Source organism: Conger conger, chromosome 5 (genome assembly GCF_963514075.1).
Source record: "Conger conger chromosome 5, fConCon1.1, whole genome shotgun sequence".
NCBI lineage: Eukaryota > Metazoa > Chordata > Actinopteri > Anguilliformes > Congridae > Conger > Conger conger.
Genome location: NC_083764.1, coordinates 60,468,895 through 60,486,890, shown reverse-complemented (window position 1 = coordinate 60,486,890; position 17,996 = coordinate 60,468,895). Strand labels below are relative to the sequence as shown.

The 17,996-nt window shown below is 45.1% G+C and overlaps 1 protein-coding gene across 1 annotated transcript; it reads right to left on the bottom strand.

The window, feature by feature from the left end:
- Window positions 1-773: 773 nt before the first annotated feature.
- selenof (selenoprotein F) lies at window positions 774-17,940 on the bottom strand. Its single transcript, XM_061242095.1, has 5 exons — window positions 17,611-17,940; window positions 13,250-13,417; window positions 5,793-5,856; window positions 3,272-3,321; window positions 774-1,354 (listed from the first exon to the last, which is right to left on the bottom strand). Exons 1-5 carry the CDS (start codon window positions 17,656-17,658, stop codon window positions 1,223-1,225), a joined length of 462 nt encoding a protein of 153 aa, XP_061098079.1. The 5' UTR covers window positions 17,659-17,940; the 3' UTR covers window positions 774-1,222.
- Window positions 17,941-17,996: the final 56 nt, after the last annotated feature.

Genomic DNA, 17,996 nt, shown 5'->3' with positions numbered 1-17,996 from the left:
ATGTTTCATAGCGGTCAGAGGGCACGTAGGATCTTTGGGAGTTCCCTCCGGCCACACATTGCTCTGACCATCACTCTGATACTAGTTAATCTCGGTCTCATCTCCCCATACGCCCTCCATGGCACCGGATGTTTAGGAGAAGAATCATTTTCCCCCACGAGTCATTACAAAAAGATGCAAGATTCATGAGGTTTAACCATTAACCGAGAATCCTTCAGGTGCGTGCGGTTTACAAAACATGTCCCACTGTTCAAATGCGATCCATAACGCAGCTCAGGTGCCATTACTGAACCTACGGGCATCTGCTGCACATGCATTTTTAAAGCCATTTAAAAATTCATCTCACCTCATGTACTTCATTATGATATAACAGATGGGAGAGTCGCAGGATTTATACCCCCATTACTTCACAGCATCATTTCATTATTGCGCTCACCACTGGGGTAATTCCACGGTCGGCCAACATTGCATAAAGTCGACTTATTTTGGGATTCACAACGACACGGCCCCCGTGCGTAACATTTAAAACACTAACACAATAACATTTATTTCATATATTGTTTATTCACTGGGTATAGTTCTGCATCAACTTATGTGCCAACACAATCGTTCGGACTTCCCAAAAGCTGAGTGAAAGAGGAAGCGTTGTGCGTGGATAAACGCCCATGGAACTAAGGAACCGAAAGTAAGACAGACGCAGAAACGAGGTGGTTGCGACGCGTCGGTTTTTATTGGTTTCTCCCCGGACCGGGGGCGGCCCCCCCCCCCCCCCCCGAGTCCCCAGCGGGGCGTAGGGCCACAGAGAGCGCACGGGAACATCAGGCCTCCCATCCCAGAGCAGGTTTACTGAGAGGCCCTCACAAACGTGCGGCCCCTGCAGGCCCTACAGCACACGCGGGGCCCGGCGAGACCCCCCGGCCCAACCCCACACAACGCCACAAAGGTACACTAGACATTATTACAAAATGTGAGAAACGGTACAGAACTACTGCAGAAAGACTTTGTTTTTCAGGGCTAATCGAGGCCAGTGACTGTGAAGAGATTTTGATCAACAAAATTTACTTGAACCAAAAAATATAAAAAAACAAAAAAAACGAACAAAAAAACTGATGTTTTAAACAGCAAGAATAGCAAACATTAAAGGCCCTGTTGATATGGCTCGGTATCAGTAATCTCCAAAATGGTGGACAGATGGAGTAGAGAAAGTGCCGGAATTGGTTGTTTAAATGCGCTCGAGTTTCTCGCCCAGGAATTCCTCCACGCTGTCGGTGTTCCACTTGAGGATGCTGAGCTCGTCAGCGATGTTCCCGTTATCGTCCAGGAGCTTCAGCACGGGGTCAGAGCCGCGGACGTACTGGAGGGGGCCAAACACAGGAGAGGAGCGCATTCAGAAACAGGCCTCAGCACAGGGTCAGAGAGACGGATGGGGCGGTCACACACCGGGCAGCTACTCATTCAGCACGTGGGTAAGGAATCTGTGGCCATACATCTGCGCATTGATTAACAGTGATATTCATTAAAACGCCTGCATTTAAACTGATGGGCCAACTGTGAAGGCTTCACTGCATTGACCGGACACACTCAGGTCACAGAGGCACGCTACGCTTATTTCAATTCGCCACTGGAAGTACCCTCACGAATTTCACAAACAAATAAAACGCTCATTGGCTGAATGTCATCGGATCTCATTTCCGATTGGCCAGCACAGAATATTAGCAAATGGCCTATTCTTCTATTGGTCAGGCAAGAATTTTGGACATCAGCAATGCAAATTCAGCCGATCTCAAACGACGATTATTACAATGTCTTCACAGTGCACTAAATTATCAACTGTAATTTGTGAAGGTTCTGTGGCTTGATTCATTTTACATTCCCCAAGCAACACACTTCAAAACACAGAAAATGTTACAGGCACTAAACGCATTCTCAAAACAATGGCGGGACATCTGATGAAAAGCAGACACTGTGATGCTCTTCATAAAAGTCTCTGCCAAAGTGCTATTACTGAAGCCCATTACTGGTATCATTCTTTCTCACTTGCGAATATTAAGTGCTCGGGGTAATTGCACTGGCAGACGATTTACATTGACGCATTCCGGCCCTGCACTTCAGGCGGTGGGAACTGTGCTCTCCGTTCTGCGTGCCAAAATAAACACAGGCCACACATATCCCCACCTGGCAGGGCCCCCCCAGTTCTAAAGAGGGGAGCGATCGCTCACTGCCGTTTTACTGAGCAGCTGTGGTCTGACTGGGCGGCGGAGACCTACACCAGTGTCTCCGACTCGGAGCCGAGCTTCACGCCGTATGGATTGGCGGGTACAGGTGGCACGCTGAACGTGGGGACCCATCCTGTTGATGTAAGGACGGGTGAGCACACGCAGTGTGGTGACCAGCACCGCACTGCTCGCTCCCGCACCGTCTCTTACATTAACGCCATTTGGGTAAATGGTAAATGGCAGGCATTTATATAGCGCCTTTATCCAAAGCGCTGTACAAGTGATGCTTCTCCGTTCACCCATTCATACACCGACGGCGATTGGCTGCCATGCAAGGCGCCGACCAGCCCGGGCGGGGGATCGAACCGGCAACCCTCCGACTGCCAGACGACTGCTCTTACTGCCTGAGCCATGTCGCTATGGGCAGACGCTCTTATCCAGAGCGACGTGCAGTTGATTAGACTAAGCAGGAGACAATCCTCCCCTGGAGCAATGCAGGGTTAAGGGCCTTGCTCAAGGGCCCAACGGCTGTGCGGATCGTATTGTGGCTACACCGGGATTAGAACCACCGACCTTGCGGGTCCCGGTCATGTACCTTAACCACTACTCTACAGGCCGCCTAGACGGGTGTTTTTGTGCAGAGTTTAATGGCAGCTCTGTCAGCTACAGGCAGAGAGCATCGAACGAGGAGTAAGTGCCAGTAGAAAATGAAAGTATGCAGGCACACACGTGGCGGTGAGGGTAATTGAAGTTAAAATGAATCGCAAACACCAGCTGGGCCCGTCTCTGTTAGCGCACACAGCCTTCTGATATAGACTACAGTACAAGGCTCGGTTCTTAAGGCGGCATGCTAGGAGTGGATAATATAAGACTCACCTCTCAAAGTCCAGTCAAAATGAACACACTAAGTGAATGAAGCATGAAAGCAGGCCGTATGGGGGAACGCTAACAACTGCACCATATGGACTTTATTCAGAGAAGATTTGATTTAGAGAAAATAATACAGACAAAATGCACTTTATCTGAATGAGTAAACTGCACAAAAGCCTCCTTACCTTGATCTGAAGACCTCTGAACATCTTTGGCTTGTCACTCCTGACAAAAGCTGAGAGAGACAAATTTTTACTGAAGTGTATCAGCACTGTATTTACACATTTACACATTATTTTACACATTATTTATACTGTATGATCACACTTGAGATTTTATATCGTTTTTTTTTTTTTTCTCCAGTGTACTTCATATCGCCGAGTGTTTATTGCAGTCACTGGACATGGCTACCACAAAAGCCTGCACATGCTGTGCATCTCTCAAATCCCACAGGCTCAAGTGTGCAATGGAGGCTTCCTCGACCGGCTGTAAAACAGCCCTGACGTGTACACGTCGCAGGGGCAGTGCTGACTCTGTCGTAACTCCACAGTGACACCGACCCAAACCTCATACAACCCTACCACCTTCTCGTGAGCAGCTACCCTCACCTAACCAGGTGTGGACAGAGCACTGAGGGATTTATGTCTGCCTGACAGGCCTTGCGTCACCTGGAGACCCGTCTATATGACCTGCGAGAGATTTCCGATACAGACAGGAGTCTAAACGGACCTTGGGCCCCGGTCTGCACCTCCTCTCACACACTGAGGACAGCCTGGGAGGAAGAGGCGCTGTAACTCTTTACTGGACGAGTTTCCCCGGAGGAAGCGCCCGGTTACACAGCACTTAACATGTGCACTGCTGAAGACAGAACGCCTGCAGCCAGCCTCTCTCTCACCAGGGCAGGTCAGGTCAGGGTCACTGTCCCCAGCTGGGCTCTAACCCCAACACATGGGCTCCCATACTGAAACATTTAGGAGCACAATAATGTACCCAGATTACATCGGCCTCTTTCTTCTACTTGCTCCTGACTCTTGAAATTGATCACGGTCGGCCATCTTTAAGGACATTCCAACCTGTTAAATGTCCCTTCTAGGAGCTAGAAGTAGAAGTTAGGAACTCCAAATCCTTCCTTTGAGCGAGAAAACATGAGCACATCCTTTTGAGGAAGTATTTGTTCGACAAGCCTGATGTATAAACGCTCGCCCACCATCCGCCACGTCTGTAACTGACGTTTGAAGGAGCAAGGACATTCCATTTGCCTAATTAAACATCTCGATTTTCCTATTCCTTGTCACTTTTCCTAGTCTCTCCCAATAGGAGTAGAAACAAATTGCAAGAGAAAAAGAGAAAAGGTTCCTCAGTGGTGGAATGACTTGCCTACCACTGTCAGGACAGCAGAATCCCTCCCCCTATTTCGACGCAGACTCAAAACACACCTGTTCAAACTCTACCTTAGTCCCCCCTCCTGATTTACCCCGCCCCCCCCTTCTGATACCCCTATCCCTGTCTAACCCCCCCCCCCCCAAAAAAAAAAAAAAAAAAAAAAAAAAAAAATTGCACTTATGATGACGACTATATGTTTAGAACAGCAGTCCAGGTGTATTTTTCTAGTTCTGGATGTGATGCTTTGACTTGTGGTAGAACCTATGCACTTGTAAGTCGCTTTGGATTAAAAGCGTCTGCCAAATGACTAAAATGTAAATGTAAATGTAAAATAAAAAATAAACACAGGAATGAACCCGAGGTCAGCGGAGTGTGTCTATACCAAACACGATCAGTGCAGGGAGCAGGAGACGCCACGCGAGGAAGGGCTCCGGCCCTCGCTGCAGCCTCAGTGACTAGGCAACGCGTCTCATTTACACAGCACACAATTCAGCAAGGAGCAACGCTGCAATGAGCGTGACCTGCTTAAGCGGACCATCACGGCACCAGCACTTTAACCGCCTCAGCTTACGAACACGCCTCAGCGAGCTAATTTCACTTCAGGGACCCGAGCGTACACCATCACGTACGCCCGGTTTCCCCTCAAGGAGTCCACAAATTGTCAGTATAGGGATTTCATTTGGGTTTAGACTATGGGATCAGTGGTTCTGTGGCAGTTGCTTTTCTGATCTCGCACGGAGTCAGTGGCCGCGGTTCTACGAAGAGAAAAATCGCGATCGATTTCCCTGATTCAGCAACCCTCCGCTTATGTTTGCATCAGACTTAAGCCTACAAAAACCCTAAAATCAATGTATTCCTGTACAGGAGACCTCCAGTGTATAGTGGTGGATGCTTGAGGAGGAAGGCAATGGCTCGTTAGCTACCAGGAACAATGCCTCGTCAGATTTAAGCAGAGGTTTGCATGAAAGTACAGGTTTGTCTTATGTAGCGCAACATTGCCTGGGGTGACTCTCCAACTAGAACTTTGCACTTTTGCAGTGTTCTGTTCTCATTATCTCTTAAAGTTCAACGCGAATGAGCTGATGGATGAAACTGGCTAAGAAAAACTAGCTACCCACTCTAAATCACTCTCCTTACAGGTCCAATTAAAACCTGCACGCAGGTCTCCGAGTCTCTGAACAGAGCCAGAACTGCGAGTCAAGACAACAAACTTATTTAACTTCTGTTCAAATGAAATACCGTAATATGACGTTAGTGTATTTTACTGACCGCCTCACCCTATTGGAAGGTTGAAAATACTGATATTCTACGAGGCACACTCACCTTGGACTTGAGGGAACCTCCCCAATTTTCATCCACATACCTCCAGGATGGCACCAGGGTAGTGCTGCCAGAGAGGGGGGGGGGGGGGGGGGGGGGGAGAGAGAGAGAGAACGTGATTGGTCCACAGGCACACCCCAAGACACACCGAGCAGGGCTGGAAACAGCACACCCAACGCGGAATTAGAAACGGCTCCGGCTGCTATGCGTTAAGGGTCACTTCCATCCAGACGGACATTTTGGAAACCTGATCATGCAGCTCACAGCCTCTTCACGAGCCCAGTGTCTATCCAGGAAAATGGGAGAAAACGCCTATGAAGACATGCTCCGTTGGAGATATACAGACACAGCCAATGGAAGGGGGAGTGTGTGTGTGTGTGTGTGTGTGTGTGTGTGTGCTGTCAATCAAAATACTGAAAAGGCTGACTAGAACGATTCGCCTGACTGGGTAACCATGGCGTCTTGGAGAATACACAACAAAAAATTAATAATACAAAAAAAAAAAAACGAACAGAACTGAGAGCTGTACTGCGCCGCGATTTGAAAGACAGCTTGGCATCCTGGTGCGGCAGATAACGAATTAAGTCCCAACACAATTACGCCAGCAAAGGCGCCAACTCCCAGCGGGGAGGAAGAAAGAGTGCCGTTGTACCTCCAGCGAGTGAGACGGAGGCTGTGCCACGCTGCGAAAGAGACCAGGAGCCAGGAGCGCTCCCGCGAAAATGCTGCCGTCATGGCTTTGTGCTTGGATTACAGCTACGGACGGCAACAAGGCCCCGCAAGAAGCCTCTGTAACACACACGTGTCAATTACAGATAAGAGCTCACAATGGGCCAATTATTTAAATGATAATGAGGAACTGAGAGCACCCAGATTCCTCTTTGAACTTCCGACCTGACTAACATCACTTTGCATCTTGGGAAGACTGGGAAAGAATGTTTTAAAGGGGACTGATAGAGCAAGCGAAGGAAGGAAGCAACAAGGAAGTTACATTGTCCTTACTATGATTCACCTAATACCCACTACATGCTCACCTCTTTCCAATTATATACCACGTTCATGAGAAACTTTCAGTTTGAGTACTTCAGAATAGGTTTCCTTATCTTCTAAGACAAGGGTGACAAACTCCAGTCCAGGAGGGCCGCGGTGTCTGCAGGTTTTCAGGGTGTCTTTGATTGTAAAAAGATTCCACACACCATGTTCTCAAGGCCTTAATTGGGTGCTGATTGAAAGGAAACCACAAATACCTGCAGACACTGTGGGCCTCCGGGACTGGAGTTTGACACCCCAAGATTTCCAAGAGATGCTTCTCATTCACCCATTCATATACACACTCACACACACACCAACGGCGATTGGCTGCCATGCAAGGCCCCGACCAGCTCGTCAGGAGCAAATGGGGGTTAGGTGTCTTGCTCAGGGACACTTCGACACAGCCCGGGCGGGGGATCGAACCGGCAACCCTCCGACTGCCAGACCACTGCTCTTACTGGCTGAGCCATGTCTGATTAATTTGAATTTGAATTAATCAGGTATACTGAATACAGTTGACCATGTGCTGGAGGCAGTCAGTTTGCTCATTCAGAATATTCAGCCCCAGAATCTAAATTATCAGTCCAACTGTTGTGACCAGGCTGCGGTGGAACAAAAACCAGAAATGGCACCGGCACATCAGGACCAGGGCTGCCTACCCCTGGTTTAGAGCATGACACAGGCAGCAGGAACACCATCCAGCGACACTTTCTGCGCAAGGTACAAACGTGGACGTCTCACAACACAACTAAAAAGCCGCACACACTAGCAACAGAAGCGGATTTGTGATGATAAATCTCACGCTTCCAGACTCGCTGGGCGCGCAAAAAGCGGGCACGCGACCGGGAACACAAAGCCTTTTTGTCTGAAGGAGCCCAAGGACGAGTCGTCCCGCGCGGAAGGAGTTACCGCCGGCCCCGCGCTCCGCCGGCGCCCGGGGCGAATCGATTTCGCCGGCGCAATTAATACATTGTGATGGGCCGTATTTCAGGATCATTAAACGGTGTGACTCTGCATACGGAGGGGGTCGGGGGGCCGTGATGGATGGGCCCCGTTTTATAGCCCGCGCTGACCGGCCCGGCACCGGGCCCCTCCGCAATTTATCTCTTTCCCAACTTTCCGTGGAAATTGGTATTCCGCGGGCGCTGTCTCCGTGGCACGCCCGCGCGGTCGCCGTGCATACAGATTAATTTTCCCGGTCAGCTTCGTACAGCGGAAGGGTGCGCTGATACTCTCTCACTCCACCCCCCCCACCCCTCCCATATTTGATGTGTGGGATCAAGGTTAATGAAACGCTTCTCTTTGTTACAAGCCTGCTGATTGCACTCCGGGGGGGACATGGTGTTAACCTTGGGCGTGCTGATTAGGGTGTTGAATTATAGCTTTGGATCACTGTCTGAAATGCAGAAATGTTTCTTGGGGGAATGTGGACGGATTCAACGACTCGTAGCTTAACACTACTGCCTCCTGAAATTTCCTCCCTAACATGGTACACAGAGATAGGACTTAGCAGTGTGTACTAGCATCTGTTATCTGATTTCTGTTTAAAGAGTACACACTTCACTTGAACTCTGTATATTGCTCACAACTTTGTTAAAAAAAAAAAAAAAAAAAATAATAATAATAAACTGTCTGGAACCACTTCACTTCTGTTTTCTTTCACTAAAGCTTGCACATTATTTTAAACGGTATTTGTTATCGACGCTCAACATTCATCTTACATGCTATTGGTTATGCGTATGTGAAAAGGTTTTGGGTGGGCTAAAGGTTAATTCAAGTATCATGGGATAGCACATTTGTCCCAGCTAGTTTAAAATCAGTTTTCACAGACTGACCGTAAACTACTACTAAACATTTTTTTTTATTTTTTTTATTTAAAGGCCTTGGTAAATCACGCCTCTCAGCTACAACAAATAAATATTCAAAATTCCATGCTAGAGGGCACGTCACTTTCAAGGCAAGACAGAAAACCTTAAACACCTGCAGATCACACAGCCATGAAATTCATGGCGCGAGTGAGAAAATGCCTAAAGTCCTGCATCAATTACCCGCATCAATATTCAGGGTGCGCTGACGCGGCCTGTAACTCAGAACCAAACGACGGGGACGAAAGCCTTCATATCAGCGGCGGTGCCGGAGAGCCAGGTCAAAGTTAAAGACAAGAGGGGAAACTTCTTCATGAAATGGCTGAATGGCGGCGAACGCTTCGATTTCCTCTTTACCCTTAATAACACGTCTCGGGACTAATGTCGTCCTTAAGACTTAAGCCGTCACGGTTCTCTCATTCGAGGATAAGCAGCAATTCAGAATAGTGGTTAGGGGGGGGTTAGTCTTGTAACTAGGGTGCACTGGAGACTCCCAAATGTTGTAATTGCTTTAAATATCGGGCTGTATAAACTTGGCAGTGAATAAACTTTGCATGTCTAGGTTTCCCAAGATGCAGGGCACCCATGAGGACATACATAATGTCATGTATGATTAACCAAGTCAGGCAGTGATTAGAAGTGCCATTTTCTCGGTAAATAGCTGGTGCATGTTATCCATCAATCCCACGGAGAGGAGGAGGAGGAGGAGGAGGAAGAGGAGGAGGAGGAGGAGGAGAGAGACACCCCGATCCTGCCCCGGTCGGCGGGAGAGCCGCACACGCGTGAGGGATGCTGTTGGGTAGCTCTGTCCAGAGTGGGCCGGCTTTCCGAAGGAGAGGAGGGCTATTTAAAGAGGCTGTGAAATGTTCCTGGGTAATTTCACGCGCAGTTGGTCTCACCTCCCACTCGTCCCTCTCTGTTTAACACGGTGGCAGCACTCTGGGACCATCAGGGGGGCTGCAGCTCAGGTTTTCCGCCCTTGGTACCGGGCAGAGCTAGGCTGGGCTCACACTGCACCTGGGCCTTGTTGATAAGGTGTACCCCCACATAAATGATGGCTCAAGATAACGGATGGTTTATGTCGTTGTATTGCTCCATCACAGTGTACAGTTAAATCCAGCATAACAGCTGGTGGAAATAAAAATAAAGCACAGCTATATTACTGTAACTTTTTATCACAGTAATTTATTTATAAGCCTAAAGTTACCTGCCATCATTGTTCAATTGTTATCTTTATTTTGGAATGTGGTGCCAGAATTTCCTGAATATCTGGAGCTTTCAGAAGTTCAATCGGCTGTTGGGAGGACAGCCGTGCCAAGCAAATAAAGCAGGAACAGAGGACTGCGAGACATCCATAAGGATGTTAACGCACTACTGAGTGGGTGAGTAAAATGTCCAAGATTACGAAAGCTCTTTAGACCACTGCCTCTCCACCAAGACATTCGGCTACATGAACCCCGGAAAGTGGAAGGGGAAAACCGGCCAGCCAATCACTGCTTTACACCTGTGAGTAAAGCTGTAAGCTTCACTATTGTACATACAGTACAGCTATACAGTACTGTGCAAAAGTCTTAGGCACCCAAGACTTTATTATATGTTTTTTTTGTGTGTGTGTTAGTATAAAGTAACTCATTTGAGATTTCCAAATTTCCAAAGGCTTTACATTTAATTTCACATACATTTTTGTATTCAATTTAAAAAAGTAACATATTACTGACTACTTTTTACATAAAAACTTGATCAATGCTGTCTGAGATCAGAAGCAAGGGGCCAAACAAAGTCTGCAGAAGAACTGTGGCATGTTCTCCAACATGCTTAGAACAGCCTCCCTGCTGATTGTCTTATAGAACTGCAGGACAGCGTGGGCTATCTCAGAGAAGTGATGCAGTTTTAACACCGAAGGGTGGTCACAAAAAATATTGATTCAGTTTTTAACTATTCTGCCAAATTACTAAAATGTAATGTAAAATGAATAGTATGTTTATTTAGCTTTCATTGAATTATTTTTTAAAGAATCTTATCTATACAGAATGTTATACGGGTGCCTAAGACTTTTGCACAGTACTGTATGTATTACAAAAAAAAAAAACTTGTATATAAATAAAACACTTGTCAATGATTCCTGAGGTAAACAATAGCTAGACTATAACAAAAAGTGAACCCCAGAAAGTCAGGAGAAAACAAAGAGGGTACAATCACAACATGCAATTAACCATGCTGGCTTCCCCTTCATCACTTTCTAAAAGGCATGCTTACCCACACTAATGTCTCTGCTGCCAAGCAAAGACTGCATTTTCATCTCCTAAGTGAAGAGCCGTATTCTGATTTCACAACAACAAATCCACTGGACGTTATGAAAAGGCTTTACTGCACTTCATCCGTGCAGCCAAACTGACAGTATTTAAAAAGGCAAAGTCGAATATCGAGAAGCCCTTTGACGGAATAACAACCGACGCTGGAGTACTTTAACACTTTGAATAAAAACATAAAAACATTCTCGACCAGGGAGATACAGATCCTTGTGCATTTTATGAATCTACCCACTGCATGCGATCAGGTCTAAATGCATTAGCACATGCTGTACCTTCTTTGCACTCTACATCACAACATTATATTATTATGGACTTTATGCTGTATGCAGTTTACAGAGAATATCAGTGCACTGAATATATTTTAGCCTCTGGGTGTGTTCCGTGTCTAAGAACATTCTTCTACGCTTGCAGCATTTTCTGTTGTTTTATGAAGTGAATGACAGACAAACTGATCCTCAGTCACTTGCGTGTTGTAAGTTATGTTATTACTGCCTAAGTTAAAACGCTCGGTGACGTTATCTTTGTAACATCTACCATGGTTATCTTTCTGACAATGCAAAGTGCAATGTAGCCTACAGTAACATTTTTGTCACCAGATTAGCTATAACTGGACTACTTGCATGAATTTGAAATTGACTGCATAGTAGTCTATGTTGCATGCATCGATATTTGTAGCTTTTTTAAACGGAAGTACTGCACACCCACGTGACACATCACGGCCAATCAGAATCCATATTTGCCCTAGGTGGTCAGTTATTTTTCAGTGCCGTGGTATAACGATAGGGAATTTGCCAAAAGCCATCTTGATTGGTCTGCAAACAATACCAAAGGGTTAAAACATAACTACAATTCTAACTGAATAGCTATAATGCATATTCTTAAAAATTTGGATCAAAATCAGGAGCTAAGCCACACTACTTAATGCCATTTCACTTTCAAGTAATCCTGCCCACAAGCTACAATTATCACGGGAGAATAAATGTTTCAGACGATTCAAGACAAACAAAATGAAACATGATTGGGGGCACGGCCTCAAATTTATGACAGCAATTCTGCCTCAGTAGACAAGCAGAAATGCAATTACAAAGCCAGGCTGATCAGGGAAGGTGGCATCCACCACCTTCCAATTCATTCTGTATTCTAAAATGCTTAATTGTTCGTTACAACGGTGCACTTGCAAAACAACTTTTTTCTTTTTTTTGTTGTTGTTGTCCTTAAGCACGATTAGTTATGTAGCCTGCATTTTACCACCACTTTAATTAAGACTCTCCTACTGGATATTTACTGTACCAGTGCTGTGCTCAGCCGTGAGAGAACAGGACAACAACCACAACTTGCATCATAAAATGTAAAGAGACTAATGGGACCGGAAATAGTTGAAATACCCATAAATGATCACAGAGGAACGCATACATTACACATCTTCCAAATATATATTCAAGGTAATGTCAATAACTGTAATAACACATTTTTAAAAAAATGAATAGCAAACTCCACACAGAAAGGCCCAAGTCGGGATTCAAACCCAGGACGTTTCCGTTGTGATGCAACAGTGTTAGCAACAGTGTTAGCTCATGCTCCAATTCGCTCTCTGTAAAAAAATCTCTCTATACAAAATTTGTGAAACTACAGGAGTAGATACATAATGACTAAAACATTTGAGCCATTAGGTCAAGTGCCACTTGATGTCATGAATAGTCGGACCCCATAGCTCAGAGTCAGATTGAAATCTACCCATTTAATTCCCTACACTTAGACTAAAGACTCATACAAGTTGATTGCGCAATGCGGTTATTATGGTACTGTATGTATTAAGCATCAGCGAAAGTACAGAAATCATTCATTATATAATAACCCAATGCAGTCAGAAGGCACTCATGGATTGACACTTCAATATATTCTTCTGAATTATGAACATCCAAACTAAAGTCAACCACAGCGAAAGGAAGCGTTACCACAGCAACACAGGATGCATCTTTCAACTTAACTTTCAACAATGCATTAAATTGCAAAGTTATTTGTTGTAAATGAGTTTCTCACACATTATATCATATTTGAATATGCATTTAAAAAAGAACTTGTTTGTCACTATGTGTCAGCGTGTATAGATTTACCGAAAAAAGAAAAAGTGTTATGAAATGGAATAAATACATTTATCAGTTTCCATTAGGTGCCAGAGCATTGTTCTAATAATAATGACCCACAGGCACCCCCTCCAGGGGGAGGCTTTTCCATGCGACACGGGCCTTACCTTCCTGGACTCTAGCTGTGCCTCCTCCTGGCAGCACTGCCTGCAGTTGGGGTCGAGCTCCGCCAGGCTGAACTGGCCCAGGAGGTCGCAGGAGCTGCAGAGGAGGTTGGAGGAGAAGCCCACCTCCCTGCACACCTCCGAGGAGAACTCCGCGCCGTAGGCCGCGATCTGCACGCACACGACACAAAGATGGAGAGCCGGGTTCAGAAACGTTTCTGTGCTCTATTGACCTTGCCTATCACACGTGATCCTGCATTACATTACATTACATTACACTACAAGGCATTTATAGCAGACGCTCTTAACCAGAGCGACGTACAACGTAGTGCAGACTGAACACAGGAACGAGTGTGAAGAGGACCTGAGAGGACAGTACGGTTCCGAGTCCTAGTGTGACCATACATATACAGTTGGAACCCTTGAAGAATACATCAACTTACAAAAAAGCATACCACAGTTGGCAGCTAGAATACCACGAGTACAACAATACAATATTTAATACAATACAACAATATCTATATAACTATATATAAATATACATGGCTAATCATGGTGGTGAGGAAAGGTGCAGCCTGAAGAGATGAGTCTTCAGTCTGCTTTGGTCAAAGTGGTCATTCCACCACCGTGGGGCCAGGACAGACAGCAGTTGTGACTGAGAAGTGCAGGTGTGGCGAGGGGGAGGTGCGGCGAGGGGGAGGTGCCTGGCGTCCCGACGGAGCGGAACGGAGGGGTCAGCAAGGGGGAGCAGACGGGCAGGGCTCACACTTTTGGGATCGTTCCAATTTGTCCCATACACCAGGTGAGGTGGGTCAAATACAGAAAAGTATTAGAATCCAAAACAAATGGTGCACCCCTGCACACAAGCTCGGGTCAAAGAGACGAACGGCGGGGGGGGGGAGAGGAAGCCCCCCAGAGTAATGCCTCACTGTGAAAGGAGGAGGCAGAAATTCCTGCTGGCTAAGCCCTGGGCGCATTCCAAGCGCCGCGGTTCCTTTATCAGAATGTCAGCTTGTGGTAAAAGCTGACAGGCAAAATTAGAAACGTGTAGGCAGGGAACAGTAATCTCAATACCTGCATGTTAATCCCCTGCAATTCACCTCACGCTGTTCGTATAAATGAAGGTTGTAAGCTTCCGGCTTCCAAGTGTTTCTATTCAAGTGCTTTCACAAACCCTTGCGCACTCAGCCTAATCCAACCACTAATTAATCCAAGTCTGATATATTTATTATTTATTTATTTATTAATTTTACACTTAAATTCAATATGAAAAAGAAAAACGTATCTTTCTTCCATCTTTGGAAAAGATCTGTTTTAGTTTGGTTTTTCATTCTATATCACACCCCTCAAAGGCACGACTGTCTTATTCTATTATGCTCATGAAACCTTAAGTAATGGAGGTAGGTTTGCATCCAAACTGATGGCAGAAACAGGCTTCAGGCGGCCTGTAGCGTAGTGGTTAAGGTAAATGACTGGGACACGCAGTCGGTCGGTGGTTCGAATCCCGGTGTAGCCATTATAAGATCCGCACAGCCGTTGGGCCCTTGAGCAAGGCCCTTAACCCTGCATTGCTCCAGGGGAGGATCGTCTCCTGCTTAGTCTAATCAATTGTACGTCGCTCTGGATAAGAGCGTCTGCCAAATGCCAATAATGTAATGTAATGTAATGCTTCAAGCAGCCCAAAAAGCTAAAACAAGCCATTAATAACTGACATTTCTGAAACAATCAGAAGGTTCTGCTCTCAACATCAAATATACACAAGTGTCAGAGACAGGGGCTGGGCGCGATCCCACTAACACAGTCCCATCCCTTGCAGTCTTCCCACGAGGGAGGTATTTCCCAACAAAATTTGTGATGTGCAACAAGCAAACGTAAAAGGTGCTCTTCAAGGGAGGATAGACGGAACTGAACCACTGTATACAGGAAGCAACCTCAGCCCCATTTCCCTTTTACAGGCTGATGAATATTCAAGAATAATTAACAACAACCAACCTAATATAATAATAAAAACACAGGAGCCGGTCTTATGAAACACTAAGAAAAAAAACATGCCGTCTAAAGTATTCAACAACATTAAATTCTCAGTTCTTAAATAGACGCTCCCATTGCTCAACGTGGGCACATGCAATATTCCCAAAGTGAAATAGTACCCCTCTTCCGTTTGTCAGGCGTTATTGGATTTCCCTGGAAGTCTGCATTACCCTTGGCAGGAGGGTTGAAAAACGATGAAGCAAGGGTATACAATTGCTCTCGCCCCTTTCATAATTAGGAACCGAACCCCACTTGGCGTGGCCTCCATATTTCATCCTGGCATTTTGGGAAATCCCCCCCCCGTTAAACAAGGGAATGGAATGGCGGGAAGAAAGCATACAATTTGGAATTTTACCAATTCCAAATCATTTGAGACCTTGATGGGTTTGTGAGGTTTCATTTAATTTAATGCCTTAAAACTTCAGCATTTGTAGTTCTTAGAGAATATGACGGTGCAGGAAGCCTGAGGCACACCTCCACACCTGCTTGGATGCACTCTAAAACCAATCGCGCCTTGTTCCTGCGTAATTCGTAAACGGGATACCAATGATTCCGAGAACATTATTTGCAGATGTTTTTTTTATGGTTCTTTTTTATGATTCCAAGTTAACCAAAACCACTTTCCGAAATAATGCAGCAGATCAGTGTATAAGTTCACCCCAAGAAGTATTGCCCAAGTCAATTCTCGATGTATTTCCATGCCAATTCAAAACACTTTCAAAGTGCATAGTCACAGATTTTATTGTTTTCATCATTATGCTCTTGAATGGCAAATTGCCAAGGGGGAAGAAACAATTAGACATCTTTTAATTGATTGTCAAAAAACGTGGGAATTAAAATCCCCAAATCATGAAAAAATATTATATCCTGATTTCTTCGACACCGAATTATAGCTTCTTTGCCAGGATCAGCAGACTTTGGTCTCTAGAGACCTGCTCATTTTCCAGCCTCCATTTACCTGTGAGTCATGTGTGATTGACAGACAGTGGCGGCCAATTACCTGCAAACTTCAGTGCAAACTTTGTTAGCACATATCTCCCAAATTAACAATCCGAGACATGCAATTCCGGTTCCTGGGGTTTCTTATAAGGCCAACTCAGCATGCCAAATCTCATTAAAAATCTGTGATTAAAAGATGTGGGCCGAAAGTGTGTCGACATGGAATTACCCAAATACTGGTTGTACAAAATTTGGTTGGCACAGGCTATTATTTAAAAAATGGAACATGTAGCACCTTGGATTACTCTCAAAAATGACTCACTCTTCAGGGCTTCACAGCAACAAAATTCCTTTAGGCCCAGCTGTTCCATTTCAGCTGTTGCGAGGTGTCTTACCCAAAAAGACCCTGTGTGGTCTCCATAAATCTTAAGCTTTTAAAGAGACATTTTAATTACTTGAGTGCAACAAAGTATACACAAAGGGTCAGTTCAGCACGTGTACAGGGATCGAATATGGGGACAATGTTTTTTTTTTTTTTTTTTTTAAACAACAAAAAACAGGGGGAGGGTAAGGGCGGTCTGGCATCCTGTCATGTCCACTGTGATGTTTAAGCGCAGCGAAATACATTTTGACCGTTAGATTTCAGACCGTCAGCACCAGCATTCAGTTTGACTCAAATCGCAGATCCGGTCAACAGCATGCATCTACAATGTTCCCTTTTTAGCGAAGATGTTGAAAGACTAAATGGGCGAAACTATGTCTGTATCGAGGTTGCGTTAGAGTTAATATGAACTAACTAGCCATGCAATTTCAATGTGATTAAGTCAGCTATTGAACGCTAGTAACGGCTGCAATCACAACTGAGCACGTGTGCTATTCATCCACCTACCAGGTGAAATCATCCCAATGCATTTTAAAAATGTAAACTAAACGCATAAAGAACTGAATTTCAGACTTTCAGAATCTAACCACCAACCACGACAACATTCGCTAGAAAAGCTACCGTTAGCTAGCGCCGTGAATGTGGCAAGCTACGTTAGACCATGCAGCTTTGAAAATATGAAAGGATTGTGCCATCTAGTTAACCTAAAATGTAGTTAGTTTACCACTTTCATTCCTGTGAACCTTAGAACGGGGATCACGTTAACGCGTATTATTTTAAATTATGAGTATTGAAAACTATTTCCTATAAGGCCACGTCACACAGTCACCCGGCTTCATTGCTGGTAGCTGGTTAGCTAAGTTACCTAGCTAGACTAAATTGCCGCGCTATCACAGATTTTCAGATAGCCATATTACCATGATAAAATCACATCGTATTGTTTCACAATGAATACAACAAAATGATGAACTATGAGTAATTGCGAGCTAAATGAGCAGAAGTATATAATTACCGTTTGTAAGAGTGGCAAAAGCCACAGCAAATACACTTCGCCCGCCATCTTGGAATGTGGAACTTGCTGATAGGTCCGCGGTGTAAGGCGAGGGCTTACGCTGAGGATAATGGACCTTCTATAATGCCTGTTGTGGTGCTGTGTGCTTTTTTAACGTTGATCTTCTGTTGATAACGTTACAACATCATAGTGTCATAAGTAATTGTATTAAATTAATATCAACAGTAAGTCATATACGCATCTAGCCATCTACACATCTGGTTAACGTACAACTTGCATCATCACAAAATATTATATTAGTTCAACTGTTTGCGGTGATTTCCTTGGTCTGGTTAGCAATAATTAACTGGATTCAATAAATGATCTTTTCATTAAAACAGGTTACA